The 23666-nt window shown below is 36.9% G+C and overlaps 1 protein-coding gene across 1 annotated transcript; it reads left to right on the forward strand.

Annotated features, from left to right (window-relative positions):
- Window positions 1–529: 529 nt before the first annotated feature.
- On the forward strand, window positions 530–2106 carry LOC131253822 (mannose-specific lectin-like). Its single transcript, XM_058254959.1, has 3 exons — window positions 530–1041; window positions 1670–1691; window positions 1909–2106. Exons 1-3 carry the CDS (start codon window positions 530–532, stop codon window positions 2104–2106), a joined length of 732 nt encoding a protein of 243 aa, XP_058110942.1.
- Window positions 2107–23666: the final 21560 nt, after the last annotated feature.

A 23666-nucleotide genomic window follows, 5' to 3' on the forward strand; every position in this document is an offset into this window, starting at 1 on the left:
ACAGACACGGAAACGCTCAACTGCGAACCAGTTCGGACGTACAACGTACAAACTTTTTTGAGAACCCATCATACGTGATGTGGATCCAAAATCTGAACCGTTCATATGAAGCAGCACCTCCTGAAACCCTCCAGGCCCAAGTTTTACTTTGATCTAAAACTTTGATGGGCCATGAAAAATGAAAACAGTTTTCTCCCTTGATTTGCATTTCTCTTTTCTATGGCCCACCAAAATATTAGATCGGGGTGAAAACTTGTCACATGAGGTTTTATGGGATTCCGCATCACATGGACCGTTCAGATTAGACACCCATGGCACGTGTACAAAGGTTCGCACGTGCTTAGGTGTGCAGGGGAGCATGACTCTATATATATATATATATATATATATATATATAACGAAAACACCATGACACATCACCACACCACCGCTGTGGGTGGTGTAGGCAACACCACCTGAACCGTGACTCCTCGTTCCAATCTATCTATAAATACACAGCCTAAATCTTATCCACCCAAGAACTGAAAACATGGCTACTATCCGCACCACTACTCTTCTCAACCTCCTCTTAATCTCATCTTTCCTTCTCATACTCCTTCTCGGCCCAGCCTGCAAGGCTGACAACATCTTGTATCCTGGTAGAACTCTCGTTACTAACACCTATCTGGAATATGGGAGCTATAAATTTATAATGCAACAAGATTGCAACCTGGTCTTATATGATGAGGGAATCCCCTATTGGCATTCCAACACCGCGGGCAGGGGAATCAATTTTTGCCATTGCACCATGCAAACTGATGGGAATCTTGTGATATTTGCTCCTACCGGTCGTGCTATTTGGACTAGTAAAACTGCCAGAGATCAAGGCTCCTATGTTCTCATCCTTCAAAGTGATCGAAATGTGGTGATCTATGGTGGGGCTATTTGGGCCACTGGGACTAATGGAACTGGGAGTGGTGCAATTCCAGTGGTCAGTTGGGGCAGCTCTGAGGACACTAATCATACCGCTGTGGTTGATGGATCTGGTACCATCATAGATATGTGAGAAGATCAATGCTTTGTGTTGAAATGCATATATTTTCCTTTGGCCTAAGTTCCATATTTATCTATGTGTGCGATGATGGGTATGTATCGTTTGAAAATTTGAATGAATCTTAGTAATATATTATAGTACTTTTGGGTTAATGTATTGGTTAGCCAGGCCTCGCCTAATCTGCTCCCAATGCTGGGAACCTAGCCCACCTAATAAGTGGATTTCTATGATTTGTCAAGACAGTCTTTGTGCCCATGAATCACGCTTGTAAAGGTTCTGGGCCACCATCAGGCCAAGCCCAGATGAACATGTCCATGGCCCAAATATTAGGCTGGCCGACTCATAAGATAAGAAGGTATAGCTCTATTCCTCCTCTTTTAACCGTCCTTTTTTCTTACCACGTGGGCCTCACTGGATGAGGTGATCAGCCTGTAAAACTTGTACTGGCCAGGGCATGTTTGCCATGAGCATTACTGATTAATGGCTGAGATCTTGCACGCATGTGCCTAGGCACCCGCACACCATTTAATTGGTGGATAGTTAACGGACCACCTATTAAAAAGCAGTCAAGATAGATATTGAGAAAGAGACATACATGACCAGCCTCTTTATTTACTAAATATACCTTTCTTTCAGGGTGGCTAAGTTCAATGAACAGGTAGTTATGTGTTAGAGATTAGGAATGTTAAATCAATTTGAATTTGATCAGTTAAAAAAAAAAAAGAGAGAGAGAGAGAGAAAAGAGAGAAAAAATGAGCCAGACCTCTTCTTTGATTATATTAATTGAATGTTTCAATTTTAACATAACAATTATGTTTAATATTTAATTGAATCTTTCTTTTATTCATTCTATTTATGACTATGAATATTATTAGCAAGAGAGTGAAGAACGAATAATCTCCCAAACAAAAAGAGTGATTGAGTCTGACTCAGGTGAGTTAGTGAAAAGCATGGCAAGAGAGCCAGTTCAACTCGCGAATGATCAGCAAGTGAAGGACCGATCCTTTAGTGTCAGTACAGTTGAGTTGCAATTGCATGTGCGTGTAAAGAACTCAGACGTGACAATAGTATGAATGATGACCATCCAGCAATTGTCATTGATCAAGAGGAAATCCAAAAGGAACTCAGGTTCTTGAAGCGATCGCTCGAGAATTGAGACAGTTGAATTTCAGTAAAATAGTAGGATTGAGCAAATATATGCCTCCCATACAAATTTCAAAATGCCTATGCTCAACCATGACATTTTGATAGAGTTATTTGAGTAGACTGCAAGGTCTGAGAAGGTAATGCAAAACAAACTTGCCACGTTAGTGAAACGCAAAGTGACATCACTATTAAGGGAAGCAAATCCTTTATGTTTATTTGTTTTGTTAAAGATGTTCCAGCCCAAAAATTGAGCTGATCTGCTGATAGGGTCCAAACGGGCACATTTTATGATAGCAATGGGTCGCTGAAAAAGAAAAGCATGCACGTGGCATCTAACATTGAGACGGCCAATTTGATGAGTGGACCATCCTGAGAGTTGATAAGGAAATTTACGCGGTGGGGTCCGTGTGTGATGGATAGCTTGGATCACACATGCATGAGACGATCAAGTTAGCACGTGAGAAGACATGTAGGTGGGTTCCCTTCTACACGTACGATCGTGGGCTAATCTATTTTCTTTTGTAAACGTGGGGCTTGCCTGATGGGTGTGGTCCCACCTAGCGAATGGCTCGGATCTTACACATGTTCTATTAGTACTATTAGCGTCCCTTCCAAGTTCCATCTGTTGAAGCAAGTGCAGATACGCAACTGATCACACTAGTGCACGTGTACATGACTTCACTTTGACAGGAAGTTAGGGCGATAACTAACAATGCCCCACCTTTGATCAGTCATCTTGACCATTGATATCATGGTCTGTACTGTCTATGCTGGGAATTTCTCCATAGTCTCCGAGATCATAAGTTGCCAACACTTTGACTAGTGGTCCACATATATATAGGGAAAAATTCAAAATTTTGATTGCCAGGATCTTCCAATCTGTAAACTTCAATGATAAAGATAATCAGTTCATTAAAAATTTCTTACTGTGGCCCATCTTGGGTAAAACTCAGTAGATGAACGGTTCTGATCATGATCTAGGCAGAACTGACTTGAGAAAGAGATGATGCTATTTAATCCAACAGTGGTACGTGGCTCATTAATTCTCCACACAACTATTAATCCACATTCAAGGCTAGTAGATAAGAAATTTTGGTAGATTGAGTGAAAGATACCTCGTTTCAACAGTGAGGTCTTGGTGTCAATTCTCTAGAGGGGGCGGCTAACAGTGAAGTGTGAACTGACAGTGGGTGTACTAACAAGCTAACAAAAGAAAAAAAAAAGTAGATAAGAAATGTTGCAGCTTCTCCCACCCATGTCGATTGCTCACAGAATAAATAAAAAAGAAGAAGAAATGTCCACGGAGTCAATGGACATGATCCGGCCATGCAATAGCCCTCCAACTATCCATCTGCTCTTCAATGCATGTCCATAGGTAGAAATTGTAAAAGAGAATGCATTGTAGTGAACGCATGCTCTGATACCATTGAAAAGCTCTCGAAGTGACTACATTGCAGAAATTATAAATTATTTATTTGATTGAGAATAACATGACTTTGGATACGAGGCGGGAGAGATTTGTGATGATTTAGAGTGATCATAACATATATACATTTTAACAAATAATAAAATTTCATAATTTAAAAATTACCCTAATCTTTTATTATTATTATTATTATTATTTTATTTTATTTTTTTACACACGCACCCGCCACACACCCACGCACGCCGTAGTGAGATTTCACCACTTATGGGTTTCGAACCCAAGACCTTGCATTGAAACTCCTCAGAGTCTAGCACTCGGGCAAGGATTGGAACCCTCAGCTACCTTGTCTTAGAGCCATATTGATCTTGGATTGAATTTGAGATCTTTGTTTAAAAGCTACTTGCATCGCCATTGTTTAGCAATGTAATATTTTATTGCCACCTGCATCATACCTCAAAATCAACCCACACAACCCATCTCTAACCCAAATCAGTTCTCTTTTCTAATGTTGGTAGTGGCTTTGATGCCATGTTAAACCTAAAAAGACTACATTGTGGAAGTCATGATACTTTATTTATTTTACTGAAAATAACTTGAATATATGAAATGTATGGAAGACCTGTCACGATTTAAATAGAATCTAACATACACACATCTGAAAAAAAAAAATCTACTCTAAAACTCTACAAAAATTATATAATAAGCTATCCTATAATTTTTTTAAAGAGCTTGCTTGGATGTCAGGGATTTGGAGGGGCCGACAATATCCGGGTACTGCCGTTATCACGCTGGTGGCATAAGACCGTGTGACAGACCTGTTGAATATTCAAACATGCACATGCAAAACGCTGGCCGACCGAAACAAAAACTCAACGAGGTTGCATGCACCCTATCCAGCATTCACGATGCTCTGATTAGCAGAAGTAGACCCACAGTGGAAAGAGAAAAATCAAACACAGACAGTGGGGATTGAACGGCCGCCATTGAAACATTCAACAGGCCACAGAAGTTTTGAATAGGCTAATATTCTGTTCATCTTATATATGAACGGTTTGGACGGCATATAAACTTCACCGTGGACTCCGAAAGGTTTCAACGGTAGGCATTTTCCCTACCCAATTTTCCCTGTCGGGTGGCCCACTTAAGTTTTGGATCTTCCTCTTCTTCTTTTTTTAGCACATGTCCTAAGAAGAGCTGGAAAAATGGATGGACCAGATAGATTTATCACAAAGATCACTGTGGCCCCACCTAGCTTCCGACCACAGGAACTTCCTGCAGTCGGCTGTCCCAGGCAATCTGCTTCCAGCAAAATCAAGGTTCATTTGGGAGTATAGTCACAGTACCTCCCATGGCTCTCATGCGCATCTGTACTGCACGCACTCCGTGTCCATACAATAATATACAGAAAGATACAAAGGTGTCATCACGGGCGCGGATTGGTGAGTCGGGGGTGACAGCATAGTGGGTGAGTTCTAGACTGTGGGGCTCACCTTGATGTGTATGTTGCATATCTACTCCGGCCATAAGTTTTTTCAGCTCAATTTGGGGCATGGTACAAAAAATGAAGCAGATTCAAATTTCATGTGGACCACACCACAAGAAATATTGATGATTGAACGCCCACCACTAGAAGTTCCTATGGCCTACCTTAATGTTTATTTTCCATCCAACCTGTTTATAATGCCACACAGACCCGATTGAAGGAAAACACAAATATCAGGTTGATTCAAAATTTTTGTGGCCCACAATAAGTTTTCAATGTCCAATGACCACTATTTCTAACACTATGGTGGATATATATATATATATATATATATAGGAGAAGGTACTATGCGCTCGACCTCACGATAAGCTCCCGTGAGGTCGAGCTGTGTGGGCCCCACCATGATGCGTGTCGACCATCAACACCGTGCATTTGATGGGTCCCCTCTAAATTATGGGAAATCCCAAAAATCAGCTGTATGAAGAACTCAGGTGGGCCATACCATCTAAAATTATGTGAAGACATGCCAAAAACATATAAAAGCACTTGGTGGGACCCACCTGAGTTTTGAATGCTGCTGAAACTTGGTCTGAACCCTCATCCAAGTGGGACACACATAATGGATGGTATGGCCCACTGTCAGGTAACCACCCACTGAGCTGTTTCCCCACACTGACGAAAATCCGCGCCAGCCCATCACTGCCTTTTCTTTCTGACAGCGTCCATAAAAGACAAATAAATATTAAGTGACAAATGTGTGATCAGATCTGACCATTCAATTAATGAGACAAATAATCCTAGAAAATCTCACATATTTTTTTGGGAATTTGATTAAATAATATTATCGCAAATATATCAATAGATCTGATCTTGTTCCTCTGCAATTCAAAATACCGTATAGAAGTTAATGTGTAGATATTCATGCCGTTGTTTCATATAACTTTTGGTCATGAAACCAAAATGATAGAAATCCATATCTCAGGTGGACCACACTAGAATTCTTATGAGCCACAAAAGTTCTTATGGACAGTTGTGGTGATTATTCCTTAAAACTTACTATGAGCCATCAAAGTTTTGGATTAAATTGATACTTGTTTTTCCTTTATCCGTATGATATTATCATCAGGTTAAATGGAAAATAAACATTCAGGTGGACCCTAGGATTTTTTAAAGGCAGGCATTCAGACACCATTGTTTCCTGTGGTGTGGTCCACCTGAGACTTGTTTCTACTTGATTTTTGGGTCTAGGCCCTATAATCAGCTTAAAATAGATGGACAGCGTCGATGTACTACACATACATCAAATTGGGGTCAACGGTCAGGCCACGTCTAATATGTTCAAGTTCTATAGTGTGGCTAAAAAGGAATGCTGATTGCCTCCTGAAGAGTAGTAGATACTGGTCAGTGCACCATGGGTTTCACCATGATGTATGTATTTTATTCACGAAGTAATTCATTTAGCCAAATCATTAATTAATGACATGAGCATGAAAATAAGGCAGATCCAAAGCTCAACCGGACCACAACATAAAAAATAGTGGTGATTAAATGCTTACCATTAAAAACTTATTGAGGCCCACCAAAGTTTACTCTAAAATGATATGAAAAAATGGATAGACAATGTAGATAAAACACGTACATTGCATTGGGGCGCATATAACACCAACCAATAGCTGCCTTAATATTGGCAGCGTATGGTTAGTAGATGATTTGCATCCGTGGCTGAGGTAGCAATTAGTTAAACTTATTTCTGCACATCCCATCATTATAGTGGGCCCCACTTAATGCGTTGATTAGATGTAATACACCCATTCAACCATTATGTGGGCCACCATATTACATTTTGGGTGATTGTCAATTGTATTCTATAGTGTGGCCAACATATATAGTGATTGGACGGAGTTGATTTTCAGCATTCCATCCGACGCACAGCGGAGCTAATTTAAATGCATGGGTTGGACCACTCACAACTTTGCAGCCCGTATAAGTATTATAAATGTGAGTACGTAAGAGGGTGAATAGAGGAGTGGAGGCTTGAATGTTGGTAGCCCCATATGAGTGCTTCATGCCCTGGCCCACAGGTGAGGCTAGACCAAGTGATCTTTTGAGGCACACATTGAATGTTGAAACTCAATCATGTATTCCAACCGTCCATTTTTCTTATACACGTACATCGGGAGTGATGCATTGTCCATTTCTTCGTCAAGGCCTGTTCATGTGGGCCCCTTTGATGCTAGCCGTCCGGTTTTCTCATACTAGTATAGACCAATCAATGATTCAACTTGCTTAATTCACTACGCCAAAACTGTGAAAAAAGGATGGTCCACAACCGTCTCAAATGACCAAAAAGGACGGTCATGGACCGTCGCAAGGGCCGTCAAATTTTGACGTGTCGCATTACTTAAAGGACGGTCGAAAACCGTCATTTTTGTTGACGAAAAAAGGACGGTCATGGACCGTCCTAAAAAAGGACGGTCGTGAACCGTCCTTAAAAAGGACGGTCTTGGACAGTCTCTTATGAGCCTTTAAAGGACGACCATCGATCGTCCTTAAAAAAGACTGTTATAGACCGTCTCTGATGAGCCTTTAAAGGATGGCCATAGACCGTCCTTTTTAAGGACGGTCCATGACCGTCCTTAAAAAGGACTGTTATGGTCCGTCTCTTATGAGCCTTCAAAGGACGGCCACAGACCGTCCTTTAAAAGGACGGTCATGGACTGTCCTTAAAAAGGATTGTCATGGACCGTCCCTTATAAGAGGGTCAATATACACCTGTTACATCATCATATTCTTCCTGATATACACCTGTTATATAATATATTTCATCATATTCACATTCACATTCATCTAAACCTAAACTACATTCATCAAAACATAAACTACATCCATCTAAACCCAAACTACGTAAATCCAACATAAATTACATTCATCCAAACACAAGCAATCTTATCTACATTACATTCATCCACACATAAATATATATAAGTTTAACATCATAACTAAAAAAAGAAAAAAAATCAGCAACAATTTTCTTTTTGTGTCTTTCACCTGAAAAAAAAAATATTAAACCAACAAAACATTATAATTTAGAATCATGAAGAATTGCATAAACTTCTTCCAAAAAAGTGAGCACTTTTTAAAAATAAAACTGATCATTAAAATAGGTTCAGGTTTAGGTTTTAAGTTTTAGATGTTAGGTTTTAAGTTTAGGTTCAGGATTAGGTTTTAGGTTATAGGTTATAAGTTTAGGTTATAGGTTATAGGTTATAGGTTAAGGTTTAGGTTATAGGTTTTGGTTTAGGTTTATGTTAAGGTTTAGGCTTAGGTTATAGGTTTAGGTTAAGGTTTAGGTTTTAGTTATAGGTTATAGTATATAGGTTATAGCTTTAGGGAATTAAGAATAGGTTAAGGTTAAGGTTTAGGTTTAGGAAATCGGGTCCGAGTTCGGGATCGGGTTTAGGTTTGGGTTATCAAGTTTAAGTTTAAGTTTAGGTTAGGGAGTTGAGATTATGATTAGGTGTAGGTTTAGGTTCAAGGATTTGAAAATACATTTCGATTTTAGGTTTAGGTTTAGGTTTTAGGCTTATGTTTAGGTTATAAGTGCAGGTAATAGGTTTAGGTTTATGTTAGGTTATAGGTTAACGTTTAAGTTTAGGAAATCGAGTTCGGGTTCGGGATCGAGTTTAGGTTTGGATTAGGGAGTTGAGATTAGGATTAGGTGTAGGTTTAGGTTTAGGGATTTGAGAATACATTTAAGTTTAGGTTTAGGTTTAGGTTTAGCTTATAAGCAATAGGTTTTAGGTTTAGGTTTAAGTTATAGGTTACAGGTTTAGGTATAGCTTTAGGCTTAGGTTTAGGTTACAAGATAAAAGTTTAGGGAATTGAGAATAGGTTAAGGTTTAGGTTTAGGAAATCGGGTTCGGGTTCGAGATCGGGTTTAGGTTTGGGTTTTCAAGTTTAGGTTTAGGTTACGGAGTTGAGATTAGGATTAGGTGTAGGTTTAAGTTTAGGGATTCGAGAATACATTTAGGTTTTAGGTTTAGGTTAAGGTTTAGGTTTAGGTTTAGGAAATTGAGAATAGGTTAAGGTTTAGGTTTAGGAAATCGGGTTCGGGTTCGGGATCGGGTTTAGGTTTTGGTTTTCAAGTTTAGGTTTAGGTTTAGGTTAGGGAGTTAAGATTAGGATTAGGTGTAGATTTAGGTTTAGGGATTTGAGAATACATTAAGGTTTAGGTTTAGGAAATCGGGTTCGGGTTCGGGATTGGGTTTAGGTTTGAGTTTTCAAGTTTAGGTTTAGGTTAGGGAGTTGAGATTAGGATTAGGTGTAAGTTTAGGTTTAGGGATTTGAGAATACACTTAGGTTATAGGTTTATGTTTAAGTTATAGGTTATAGGTTTAGGTTAAGGTATAGGTTTAGGTTTCGGTTTAGGTTATAAGCAATGGGTTTAGGGAATTGAGAATAGGTTAAGGTTTAGGTTGAGGAAATCGGGTTCGGGTTCGGGATCAGGTTTAGGTTTGAGTTTTCAAGTTTAGGTTTAGGTTTAGGTTAGGGAGTTGAGATTAGGATTAGGTGTAGGTTTAGGTTTAGGGATTTGAGAATACATTTAGGTTTTAGGTTTATATTTAGGTTATAGGTTACAGGTTTAGGTTAAGGCTATAGGTAATAGGTTTAGGTTAAGGTTTAGATTAAGGTTTAGATTAAGGTTTAGATTTAGGTTTAAGGATTTGAGAATACATTTAGGTTTTGGGTTTAAGTTTAGGTTATAGGTTACAGGTTTAGGTTTAGGTTTAGGTTTAGGTTTAGGCTATAGGTTATAGGTTTAGGTTACGGTTTAGGTTTAAGTTTAGGTTATAAGCTATAGGTTTAGGGAATTGAGAATAGGTTAAGGTTTAGGTTTAAGAAATCAGGTTTGGGTTCGGGTTCGGGTTTATGTTTGAGTTTTCAAGTTTAGGTTTAGGTTTAGGTTAGGGAGTTGAGATTAGGATTAGGTGTCGGTTTAGGTTTAGGGATTTGAGAATACATTTAGGTTTTAGGTTTATGTTTAGGTTATAGGTTTAGGTTAAGGTATAAGTTTAGGTTTCGGTTTATGTTATAAGCAATTGATTTAAGGAATTGAGAATAGGTTAAGGTTTAGGTTTAGGAAATCGGGTTCGGGTTCGGGATCGGGTTTAGGTTTTGGTTTTCAAGTTTAGGTTTAGGTTTAGGTTAGGGAGTTGAGATTAGGATTAGGTGTAGGTTTAGGTTTAGGTTTAGAGATTTGAGAATACATTTAGGTTTTAGGTTTATGTTTAGGTTATATGTTATAGGTTTAGGTTAAGGCTATAGGTTATAGGTTTAGGTTAGGGTTTAGGTTTAGGTTTAAGGATTTGAGAATACATTTAGGTTTTAGGTTTAGGTTTAGGTTATAGGTTACAGGTTTAGGTTTAGGTTTATGCTATAGGTTATAGGTTTAGGTTAAGGTTTAGGTTAAGGTTTAGTTTAAGTTTAGGTTATAAGCTATAGTTTAGGGAATTGAGAATAGGTTAAGGTTTAGGTTTAGGAAATCGGGTTTTGGTTCAGGATCGGGTTTAGGTTTGGGTTATCAAGTTCAGGTTTAGGTTTAAGTTAGGGAGTTTAGATTAGGATTAGGTGTAGGTTTAGGTTTAGGGATTTGAGAATACACTAGGTTTTAAGTTTAGGTTTAGGTTATAGGTTATAGGTTTAGGTTTAGGTTTGGTTTTGGTTTTGATTTAGGTTATATATTATAGGTTTAGGTTAAGGTTTAGGGAAAGGTGATTTTGATTTAGGTTATAGGTTATAGGTTTAGGTTAAGGTATAAGTTTAGCTTTCGGTTTAGGTTATAAGCAATTAGTTTAGGGAATTGAGAATAGGTTAAGGTTTAGGTTTAGGAAATAGGGTTCGGGTTCGGGATTGGGTTTAGGTTTTGGTTTTCAAGTTTAGGTTTAGGTTTAGGTGAGGGAGTTGATATTAGGATTAGGTGTAGGTTTAGGTTTAGGGATTTGAGAATACATTTAGGTTTTAGGTTTAGGTTAAGGTTATAGGTTACAGGTTTAGGTTAAGGCTATAGGTTATAGGTTTAGGTTAAGGTTTAGGTTCAGGTTTAGATTTAGGTTTAAGGATTTGAGAATACATTTAGGTTTTAGGTTTATGTTTAGGTTATAGGTTATAGGTTTAGGTTTAGGTTTAGGTTAAGGTATATGTTTTGGTTTCGGTTTAGGTTATAAGCTATAGGTTTAGAGAATTGAGAATAGGTTAAGGTTTAGGTTTAGGAAATCGGGTTTGGGTTCAGGATCGGGTTTAACTTTGGGTTATCAAGTTTAGGTTTAGGTTTAGGTTAGGGAGTTTAGATTAGGATTAGGTGTAGGTTTAGGTTTGGGGATTTGAGAATACATTAGGTTTTAGGTTTAGGTTTAGGTTATAGGTTATAGGTTTAGGTTTGGTTTTGGTTTTGATTTAGGTTATAGGTTTAGGTTAAGGTTTAGGGAAAGGTGGTTTTGATTTAGGTTATAGGTTATAGGTTTAGGTTAAGGTATAAGTTTAGCTTTCGGTTTAGGTTATAAGCAATTGGTTTAGAGAATTGAGAATAGGTTAAGGTTTAGGTTTAGGAAATCGGGTTCGGGTTCGGGATCGGGTTTAGGTTTTGGTTTTCAAGTTTAGGTTTAGGTTTAGGTGAGGGAGTTGAGATTAGGATTAGGTGTAGGTTTAGGTTTAGGGATTTGAGAATACATTTAGGTTTTAGGTTTAGGTTAAGGCTATAGGTTACAGGTTTAGGTTAAGGCTATAGGTTATAGGTCTAGGTTAAGGTTTAGGTTCAGGTTTAGATTTAGGTTTAATGATTTGAGAATACATTTAGGTTTTAGGTTTATGTTTAGGCTATAGGTTATAGGTTTAGGTTTAGGTTTAGGTTTAGGTATAGGTTTTGGTTTCGGTTTAGGTTATAAGCAATAGGTTTAGGGAATTGAGAATAGGTTAAGGTTTAGGTTTAGGAAATCGGGTTTGGGTTCAGGATCAGGTTTAGGTTTGGGTTATCAAGTTTAGGTTTAGGTTTAAGTTAGGGAGTTTAGATTAGGATTAGGTGTAGGTTTAGGTTTGGGGATTTGGGAATACATTAGGTTTTAGGTTTAGGTTTAGGTTATAGGTTATAGGTTTAGGTTTAGGTTTAGGTTTGGTTTTGGTTTTGATTTAAGTTATAAGTTATAGGTTTAGGTTTAGGTTTAGGGAAACGTGGTTTTGATTTAGGTTATAGGTTATAGGTTTAGGTTAAGGTATAAGTTTAGCTTTCGGTTTAGGTTATAAGCAATTGGTTTAGGGAATTGAGAATAGGTTAAGGTTTAGGTTTAGGAAATCGGGTTCGGGTTCGGGATCGGGTTTAGGTTTTGGTTTTCAAGTTTAGGTTTAGGTTTAGGTGAGGGAGTTGAGATTAGGATTAGGTGTAGGTTTAGGTTTAGGGATTTGAGAATACATTTAGGTTTTAGGTTTAGGTTAAGGCTATGGGTTACAGGTTTAGGTTAAGGCTATAGGTTATAGGTCTAGGTTAAGGTTTAGGTTTAGGTTAAGGTTGAGGTTTAGGTTATAGGTTAAGGTTTTAGGTCATAGGTTTTGGTTTAGGTTAAGGGTATGGTCCCTGCAAATACAGATATAAACACGGCCATCCGACACAAATTGCCAGGCCCTTCCAATGTCGTCCATAAAAATGGACAAACTTCATCATGGTCATAATAGCGGTTCCCTCTTTCCAGGGAACCCCGCTCTTCCGGATAGCTCCGACGCACATCCAGGTCTGCTCCATCAATTTCGAGTTAATACATAAACATGGTCGTCCAAATGGTCAGGCCACTCCAATGCTGTCCATAGGAAATAGACAGCTTCATCATGGTCATAACAGCGGTTCCCACCTTCCAGGGACCCCCGCTCAACATCCGGATAGCTCCGACGCACATCCGGGTCTGCTCGATCAATTTGTATTAAATACATAAACATGGCCTGTCCAAATGGCCAAGCCACTCCAATGTTGTCCATAGAAAATGGACAGCTTCATCATGGTCATAACAGCAGTTCCCACCTTCTAGGGACCCCCGCTAAACATCCGGATAGCTCCGACGCACATCTGGGTCTACTCCATCAATTTCGAGCTAATACATTTAAAAACAACATAATTATATCTAAAAGCATCTTGATACCTGGAGAAGGCCTCCCATATTCGTATTGTTGGTCACTCATCCCTTTGTCTATAAGCCACAATCGACCAACACTTTCTATTGCTACCTGTATTCTGAAACCAACACAAATATAACTGGGAAACAATATAAGGAATAAGAAAAAATCAAGAAAACATTTAATAAATAAAGATTTTCCAATTTATCAGTAAGATTCAATTTATTAGTCAGATACATCCAGCTAGACCAAATACTGCTTTTTTTCTAGATTGAAACAGGGTAGATAGTTGATGATCTTTTCATATATAACCAATGTGACATATGGAGAGATGGACTCACAATTATGCCATGTGCCTCACTCAGACATCTCCTAACAAATTTTCTTTCTAATACAACAAAAAAGCTCATCACTTGTCCATCCTCTATTCATGAAACAAAATGAAGGTTCTTCTTGAAACAATGCTGGGTTTCAAAATCAATTTGAAAACACTATATATAAGCGTGTTTTGCATAAATGATAAAAGCCATATATATAAGATCTTGATGTCACCAAAGAATATATCAAAATCAATTTGAAGGCATTGTGGATAAGTGCATTTTGCAGATAAGTATGATAAAAGGGTGTGAAATACCTACAGAGACTGTCCAGACATCACACGAACATATCATACTGCTATCCATAACGAATATAACAAGATCTGGTTTCTACAACATCAAGGAACTTAAATGTGATATAGATAGCATGTTGGCAACCAACATAAATGAATAAGAGTGATAAACCTTTAGAATAAGAAAATGAATACCGTTGCTTCAGACACTTGTTGCATTTCTTCAAACAGAGCCGCTTCCTGTTTGTGGTGTCCACTTGTGTCTACAATTATCAGATCACAATTTTCCTTCTTAAACCGTTCTACACCTTCTGCTGCAATTTTTACAGGGTCTGACTCCATGTAGCTGTGGATACAGCACAAATGATTTTTTTATGTGAAAATGTTAGGGAAAGCACAAAATGAAACAAGCAATGTTATGTAGACATAAACATATTTTATCTGACCAAAAGACGAGCAGCACTGGCAGCATTAACAAATTTGGAACTAATGTACAAATTTGGAACTCGTTCAGATATTCCAGGACCTAAATCGAGTTTCACTGTAATGACCCATTCTCCATGGTTGCTTTTGAACTCATACCTATGATTCAAAAATTTTGAGGCATCAGCACCGAAAAAAAAAAAAAAAATCACATTCAATTTTTATAAGGGAGTCATGATAATAAATAATAATACCACACTGCCACTGCTGTGTATATTTCATGAAACAAAATAGATACACCTAGATAGGGGATGACCCTAACTAAACCCTCAATACAAAGCTATATAATGAAAAAAAAAAACAGACCTCTATGCACAACCGCAACACTTGGATCCCTAAAAAATCAAACATCAAAGGATTAAGAGAATTGTAGCTTCACATGTACAACATGCAAGCACAGTAGCTCTCAAAGATCCCCATAACTTTCCAGCTATTTTTCTTGGGATCCAGGCCGGGTTAAACATTTCATTTAAAGCAAACAAGGGCCTTTTTTGTTCAGGTCCTAACAATGTTCCAGACAGAATGTACAGCAAAGCTAAAGAACTTGAAAATAAAGACACTTGACCAGGATCTCCATGAACCAATCGGATTCAGATCAGTTTGATGAAGGAAGAAAAAGTCACACTGTGATGTCAAGAAAAATCCTGCAACTGCTGATTACATCACATTTGTATGTATCCAGAAAATAGCATCTTGAACAGGACAACCATGCAATTTTTTTTCTTGTATTTACAGAGCACTTTGTAAGAATGCAGATAGCCATGCAATTTTTCTTGTATTTACAGAGCTTTGCGAAGGCAATGCACAATCACATGTCTAGGTCATCTGAGAAAACCATCAGGGGTGCCTGATGTTTGGTGATCAAGTGGGTCAAATCATCAGGTAGAGTGATAAAGCAATTGATGGTGTCAAAAATTGCCCAGTCCACATTAAATGAACATGTACACTGATGAGTTTGGTGACTGTTTTATACCAAAATCTACCCAATGCCTCTGAAAAGCAAAGAGATCTCAGGTCCATTTAGACATTTGACTGAACATTCGATAATTCCAGGGGTCTGAGGAAATGAGATCCTCTTTCCCATTCTTTTCAGTATTGTGGTGGAAGGTTGTATTGTAAACAATGCTATGACTGGTCATGTTCGATCCATTTCTGCTGTCCTATCAGTTGCCTCAATGGATAGGTACCTCCTTTTTCCTTTTCTTTTTGAGAAATGAAATTTTCATTGCCGATTAGAAAAAAGAGAAGAAGAAGAAGAAGAAGAGCTAACTCAAGATTCTACAGTTTGATTCAGCAGTTCTTCATGGGGACAAAAAATAGCTCAAATCTCCTTGCTTGCAACAAAATCCAATCATATCAGGGAAAACATGAATAACCAACAGGGAAAGCACAAAATGAAACAAGCATTGTTTTTAACCAAAATCAATCAAGATATTAACACAAGTGAAACCAATCAGCAAAATCTGTACTCATTTCCTTAACCAAGGCAATAGAATGAGCAAGGAACGAGTATACAACAACAGAAAATCAATATCATTTGCAAATCCTCATTTCCTACAACAAAATCCTTGGAAACAGTGGTAAAGAAAAAGCAATGTAGGAAGTACATGCTAATGTGGCATGCTACATCAGCTGATTGCATCACTGGTCCAATGGGCCTTGTTTTTCTCTTTGCACCCAATAAGATTTTATATGTATTTTTATTTCGTTCTTAAGGGATGAATAACAAAACAAACATTGTACGGTTCTCAAAATGTCTGATTGGTTAAGACCTAGTACACTAAATCTGTGTATGCTTCTTGTTACAGTGTTTTGCAGATTGCATTGAAACAATGTCGCGAAACTCACTGCCACTTCTGCTTCAATGAACTTCCAGCAAATAGTATACCCTGTTCGTCATGTATGATTTCAATGTATTGCTCCCAGCATTGCCAAGAATAGGCAGGAGGAATACAATCTTGGAACAGTCAGCTCAAAGATACTATGCATGAGCACATATCAGACAAATTTCTTCAGAAGTGCTTGTACAAGTTCTGCATCTCTATTAATGTCAGATCCGAAATGTGAATTACATAAACTGAATTTTAGAGTGTAATCCAAGTTCATGTAATTATAAGATATGAATTAGAGATCGACTAAAAAGATATGAATTCATTTTAAAGTGGAACCCAAACAGGTCCTTAGAATTTACATTCAAAAAATCCTCCAGTCTTTTTCCTATTGTGCAGGAGAACCATCTATGCACATAAAATTGCTGGCAACTATTTTTTTTTTTGGTGTATTAAAATCCTCTCACCCCAAACAGGTGACTTTCCTCCCCCAAACGCCAACTATAACTAAGTCACCTGTAACTTACTTACATTTTAGAAAAGTTACAGGCATCCAAACAGGCCCTTAGTTGCATTCTGCTTCAACTGATCAAAAGCACCAGCTCTAATTTTTGGGATAAAGCCCTAAAATGATCTGTAAAAATGGATGAATGGCATGGATAAAATATATACATCATGGTGGGGCCATAGATCATGGTGGTGCTGCAGACGAAATCGGATTGCATACTGAGTTACTCAGTACGCTCTTATTGTACTGAGTAAACTCAGTAGGGCCCACCTTAATCCCAAAATCCCTAAATCCCCATATCCCAAAATCCCTAAGGGCCCGTTTGGCCGGTCGGATTGGAAGGGATTGGATGGTATTGGAAAGGATTGGAAGTTAAATCCCGGGATTGGCCTGGCGTGCCAAACAGAGTCATGATCTAATCCCAATCCCATGGGTCTTAAGACAATCCACTGACAAAACCATTATTACCTTTAAATCCCATCCAATCCACCCTAATCCGTTCAAATTTGCCAGGGACGTGTTTGGCTCCAGGGATTGGAAGGGATGGGAAGGTTTAATCCCGGGATTGGCCGGGCGTGCCAAACAGACTGGATATAGCAATCCAGTGATATAGCAATCCCATGGATCTCAAGACAATCCACTGACAACACCATCATTACCTAGAAATCCATGCCATCCACCCTAATACCATTCAATCCCTTCTAATCCACCCGGCCAAACGGGCCCTAAATCCCCAATCCCCAAATCCCTAAATCACCAAATCGTTTCAATCGGTCTTGAGATTGAGAGAGAGAGAGAGAGAGAGATACCTCATGTGGATGTAAGAGAGAGAGAGCACCGAGAGAGACAGAAACAGATAGAGGGCGCGGTGGAGAGCGGACCGAGAGAGAGAGAGGATGCGCGTGAGAGAGAGGATGCGCGTGAGTGAGAGAGGGCGGCGAGGAAGGGAGGGCGGCGAGGGAGAGAGAGAGAGAGAGCCCTCGCCGAGGGAGGGCAGGGGTGAGAGAGAGAGACAGAGAGAGAGAGAGAGAGAGAGAGAGAGAGACGATGGAATGTGGGCGCGCGCGGCTCTTTTGAGCGCGCGCCCAAATTTGGGCGAGATTGGACGGTGCTCTGTGGGCCCCACCATGATGTATGATTTTCATCCATGCCGTCCATCCATTTTTACAAATCATATTAGGCTACATGCCGAAAATTAAAGGGAAATAAATCTCAGGTGGTCCACACCACATGAGAACAATAGTGATTGGATATCCACTATTAAAATCCTCCTAAGGCCCACTGTACTGTTTATTTGACATCAAATCTGTTGATTTGGTCATCCAGGACCAGATGAAGGGAAAAAACAAAAATAAGCTTGATCCAAAACTTTTATGCCTATTGATCATATTTTTAATGGTCGACGCTCATTTAACACGTTTCCTGTAATGTGGTCCACTTGAGATTTGCATATATCTCATTTTTGGTCTCATGATGTAAAATTATCTGTAAAAATATATGGACAGCATGGATGAAACACATACATCGTGGTGGGAGCCATAGAGCACTGAACACTAGTCATTGGTTAGTGTCAGGGGAGTAGTCAATCCGTTCTCAAGCGTACAGAGTAAATCCTATGGGGGCCACCATAATTTATTTATTTTATCCACTCCATCTATCCATTTTAACATATAATTTTATTACATAAGTTCAAAAATGAAGCCTATAAAAATCCGAAGTGGACCACATCATAGGAAATAGTATAAACTGAACATCTACCATTAAAATAATTTGTAAGGCCACCGAAGTTTTGGATCAAGTTGATACTTTAGTTTTCCCTTCATCCATGTATTTGTGATCTATTGAACAGGTTGGATGACAAATAAAAATCATTGTAGGCCATAGGAAGATTTCAACGGTGGAAATCATTATTCCTAATGTGTTCCTGTGGTATGGTCCATTATGTCCACGTCATCCATATGAGAGAGAGAGAGAGTGAGAGAGGACAGAGAGTGAGTCTCTCTTACGAGCAGTCATGGGTCACATGGTCTGTGCTCTGTGGGCCCCACCATGATGTATGTGCATGTTTCATCCTTGTCATCCATCTATTTTTCATTTTATTTTATGGTATGAGACAAAAAATGAGGTATATCCCAATCTCAACTGGACCACATTATAAGAAACAGTGTTGAATGAGCGTCGACCATTAAAAACCTTTTGGGGGCCATATAAAGTTATGGATCAATCTGATATTTTTTTTCCCTTCATCTGGGCCTGTATGACCTAATCAACAGATAGGATGTCAAATAAAAGGTACAGTGGGCCTTAGGAGGGTTTTAATGGTGGATATCCAATCACTATTGTTTTCATGTGGTGTGGTCCACCTGAGATTTATATCCCTTTCATTTTTAGTATTTTGCCCTAATATGATTTGTAAAAATGGATGGACAGCATGGATGAAACACATACATCATGGTGGGACCCATAGAGCACCGACCAACATCCAAAAACGGTTACTCGCCTCGAACATATTTCGTATGAGAAAGATATTGGGCAAACAAGATTGATTAACAATTTGAGTGAATTTCATCTGAAGTTATTTACTTTTCATGTTTGGACTGATCAGATTGTCCAAAAACAATTAAAGGTTGTTCATAATATCAAAAATATATAAATGAATAGAAAACACAAACATCAGCTTGATCCAAAACTTCTATAGCCACTAAGAAATTTTAAATGGTAGAGGTTCAATCACACTATTTCCTATGGTGTGGTCCACTTGAGCTTTGGATATGCTTCCTGTTTGTTCTTTAGACCTCAAATTATCTGCTAACATGGATAAATGGAGTGGATAAAATAAATAAATAACGGTGAACCCCACAGAGTTTACTTTGATAAAGGTAACGAGTAATTCACTTAAATGTAGTGGAGAAAGGTTTCCTTAAAACATTCATAATCATATATTGGGCCTGCCTAAATGTGATTCACATATCCAACCCACTCATTATGTGTGTCCCACTTGGATGAGGGGTCAGACCAAGTTTCAACCGCATCCAAAACTCATGTGGGCCCCACCAAGTGCTTTTATATTTTTTAGGATGTCTTCACATAGTTTTAAATGGTATGGCCCACTCGAGTTTCGTTTACCGATGATTTTTGAGATATCTCATAACTATAAATGGGACACATCAAATCCACGATGTTGATGTTCGACACACATCATGATGAGGCCCACAAAACTTACTAACATCAATTCTTAGGTTCTCACAAGGTCAGTTATAAGTTGGGTCACAATTTTAACCAGAATATTTGGCCCATTTCACATGTCTAGTTCATTCACTCTATTTTACTAATTAATTCTCAATTTGACTAGTTACTCGCCTCAATCAAGCTACATATATATGAGAAAGATATTGGGCATACCAAGATTGATCAACAATTTCAGTGAAATTTGATTTAAACATCTGAAGTTATTTACTCTTCAATTTGAACTGATTAGATTGTCCAAAAACGATTAAAGGTTCAATTAGTGGATGTGCCTAATAATTTAGTAATTTTATTTTTCACAAATAAATTTAACATTTTTTTTTTCAAAATGTATATATTTTTTCTCTTTTAACTAAATATCATTTTTATTATAAATAAATTTAACATTTTTTTTTACAAAATTTAGTTTTCTTTTTTTTAAAAATATATATTTTTTTACAATTTATCAATTTTTTCACAAATTTGTTTAATTTTTTAAAATTTATTTTTCAAAATATCATTTTTTAAATCTCACTTTTGTTATAACTTTTTAATTTTTCTTGTCAAAATACAAAATCTGATTGGTGGACTTGGTATGATTTGATGGATGTCAGTCGTCTTTTTTTTTTCTTTTTCTTTTTAGATTCCATTTGGCTTAAACTATATTCCAATTCCTTTTTAATTAACAAACAGCTTAAATTATATCTAAGCTGTGCAAGTTTACATCTCATTGCTTTGGAGACGAGTTAATAGCCGAAAAATGATAACATGAGAATGGCCTATACTAATGTATGCATTTGGTACCAATTCTTAATGTTGGCAACACCTGGCATACCTGTACCTCTCCAAAGGTCACACTGATTGAATGATCTTAACTGTCTGAAATTGTCGTTGGATTAATTTGGACCATTTTCTTTTTGACTATCCTGAAGAACATTGACTTGTATTATTCTTTTTAAACATCTATATGCTTCAATCTCCTTTGGTCTGCACTTGTGTTGAAGGGCACATCTATTATGTTGGGTGGAACACTTATTTTAATATCACAATGATTGGATAATCTCAACCATCTGATATTACCGTTGAATTTAGATCATTTTCTTTTTTACCAAGGTATTGAGGAACTTTGATTTGCACTCCTCTTTCTTAAACATGTATATTTTTTTTAACCTCGAGTTAACACTCTTCTTCTTCTTCTTTTTCTTTTTTCTTTTCACGTTTACATGTTTTTAATCTCACCTGGTGTATTGTAGGCCACATCCATTTAATTTGGTATAGATCCTTTTTTTTATTCAATTTTTCTTGTCAAAATACAAAATCTAGTTTTCTTTTTTAAAATATATATATATTTTACATTTTTTCAATTTTTTCACAATTTTGTTTAATTTCTTTTTTTTTTTTCAAAATATCATTTTTTTAATCTTACTTTTGTTATATAACTTTTTAATTTTTGTTGTCAAAATACAAAATCTAGTTTTCTTTTTTTAAAAAAATATATTTTTTTTTACAATTTGTCAATTTTTTCACAATTTCGTTTAATTTTTTAAATTTTCTTTTTACAAATATCATTTTTTTATATATATCTTTTTATATAAATTTTTAATTTTTCTTTTCAAAATACAAAATCTAGATTTCTTTTTTAATATATATATATATATATATATATATATATATATATATATATATATATATATAATTTACAATTTGTCAATTTTTTCACAATTTTGTTTAATTTTTAAATTTTTCTTTTTCAAAATATCATTTTTTCAATATCACTTTTGTTATATAACTTTTTAATTTTTCTTGTCAAAATACAAAATCTAATTTTCTTTTTTAAAATATATATTTTTTTACAATTTGTCAATTTTTTCACAATTTTGTTTAATTTTTAAAATTTTCTTTTTCAAAATATCATTTTTTAAATATCATTTTTGTTATATAACTTTTTAATTTTTCTTTTCAAAATACAAAATCTAGTTTTCTTTTTAAAAATATATATTTTTTTTACAATTTGTCAATTTGTTCACAATTTTGTTTAATTTTTAAAATTTTCTTTTTCAGAATATCATTTTTTAAATATCACTTTTGTTATACAACTTTTTAAATTTCTTTTCAAAATACAAAATCTAGTTTTCTTTTTTAAAAAATATATTTTTTTACAATTTGACAATTTTTTTACAATTTTGTTTAATTTTTAAAATTTTCTTTTTCAAAATATCATTTTCTTATCAAAATTTTTTTTTTCAAAATTATCAACTTTATTAAAAGTTCTTAATTTTTATTTCAAAATCTAATTTTTTTTCTTAAACATTGTTAGTTATTTTTCTAAGCTTTTTAACTTTTTTTTTTTTCGAAATTCATAATTTTTTTTTTTATTTTTAATGTTTGAGTTGAGCATTAGTCTAATGTATACAGTCTTTAACAGTCTCAAATAACCACAATAAGACGGCTAAGGACCGTCTCTAATAGAGACGATCATTGACAGTCTCAAATAGGGACTGCTAAGGACCGTCCCTAATGCAGGTTATTTTTGCCTCCCTGGCAGTAGTAAAAGACGGCCGTTGACCGTCTATAATTGAGACGGTCCATGACAGTCTCAAATTACCAAGACAAGACGGTTAATGACCGTCTCTAATAGAGACGGTCCTTGACAGTCTCAAACAGAGACAACTAAGAACCGTCCCTAATACAGACTATTTTTAACAGTCCTAAATTACAGGAAAAGACGGCCAACGACCGTCTCTAATTGAGACGGTCCTTGACAGTCTCAAATTACCAGTAAGAGACAGCCAATGACCATCTCTAATGGGGACGGTCTTTGACCGTCTCAAATTCCAGCATATAAGACGGTCAAGGACCGTCTCTTATTCCAGACGGTCAATGGCCGTCTTTTATCTGCAGTTAACGACGGTTTTTGACCGTCTCAAATGATTTGTGGACGTTCAAATTTTCAAGACAATAATAAGGACGGTCAAGGGCCGTCTAAAAGTTTAGAGACGGTTTACGGCCGTCTCTTAAGTGTCTTTAAACCAAGCAATTTTAGAGACGGTCCAGAACCGTCTCTAAATCCGTCATTTTTTTCCATTTTTCACATAGTGATTGGTTTTTGCACCTGTGCATGCTCATCACAATCACCGCTTGATGAACATCCGAGATCTTACACATATTACACATGTGATGAAAGTCACCTCGGTAATTCCTCCTCCCACAAAGTAATTCACCGGATAAGATAAAAGATAATAGTGTCGGTAGTGCCTGTCTTGTTCACGTGGCATGGGTTCTTGTTTCTATGGATAGGAGAAAATAGAGGGGGAAGAATACCTCTGGGCTCGGTGGATGCAAAATACCCACGCGTCAAGTTGTATTTGGGCTAGTTGGAATAACATCAACTATCTGGACCGTCCATTAGATTCAGACCTCTCTTCTCCCACTACCATGCAAGAACCACATCAATTGGATATTCTTAAACATCTTTAATAAGATCTTTCTATGGATAAGGGACAGAATTTAAAATGGTTTTCCAAAAGCTACCTCATTGAACAATATGATTATCATCCCACAACCTTTGACTTACATTTCTTTAACTGGCGCAGGTTAGGCGGGCGTGCGAGCAAATGGTCCACAGCTTAGGTGGGCTCCAACATGATATCTAAGTAAAATTCACTCAGACCATCAAGTGTGTCCCTTCATTTTAGTATAATGGTACAAAAAAATACTACATTTGTGAATTAGGTGGATCACATGATTGGAAATAGTGTACATATTTTAA

This window comes from Magnolia sinica, chromosome 8, assembly GCF_029962835.1.
Source record: "Magnolia sinica isolate HGM2019 chromosome 8, MsV1, whole genome shotgun sequence".
Taxonomy (NCBI): domain Eukaryota; kingdom Viridiplantae; phylum Streptophyta; class Magnoliopsida; order Magnoliales; family Magnoliaceae; genus Magnolia; species Magnolia sinica.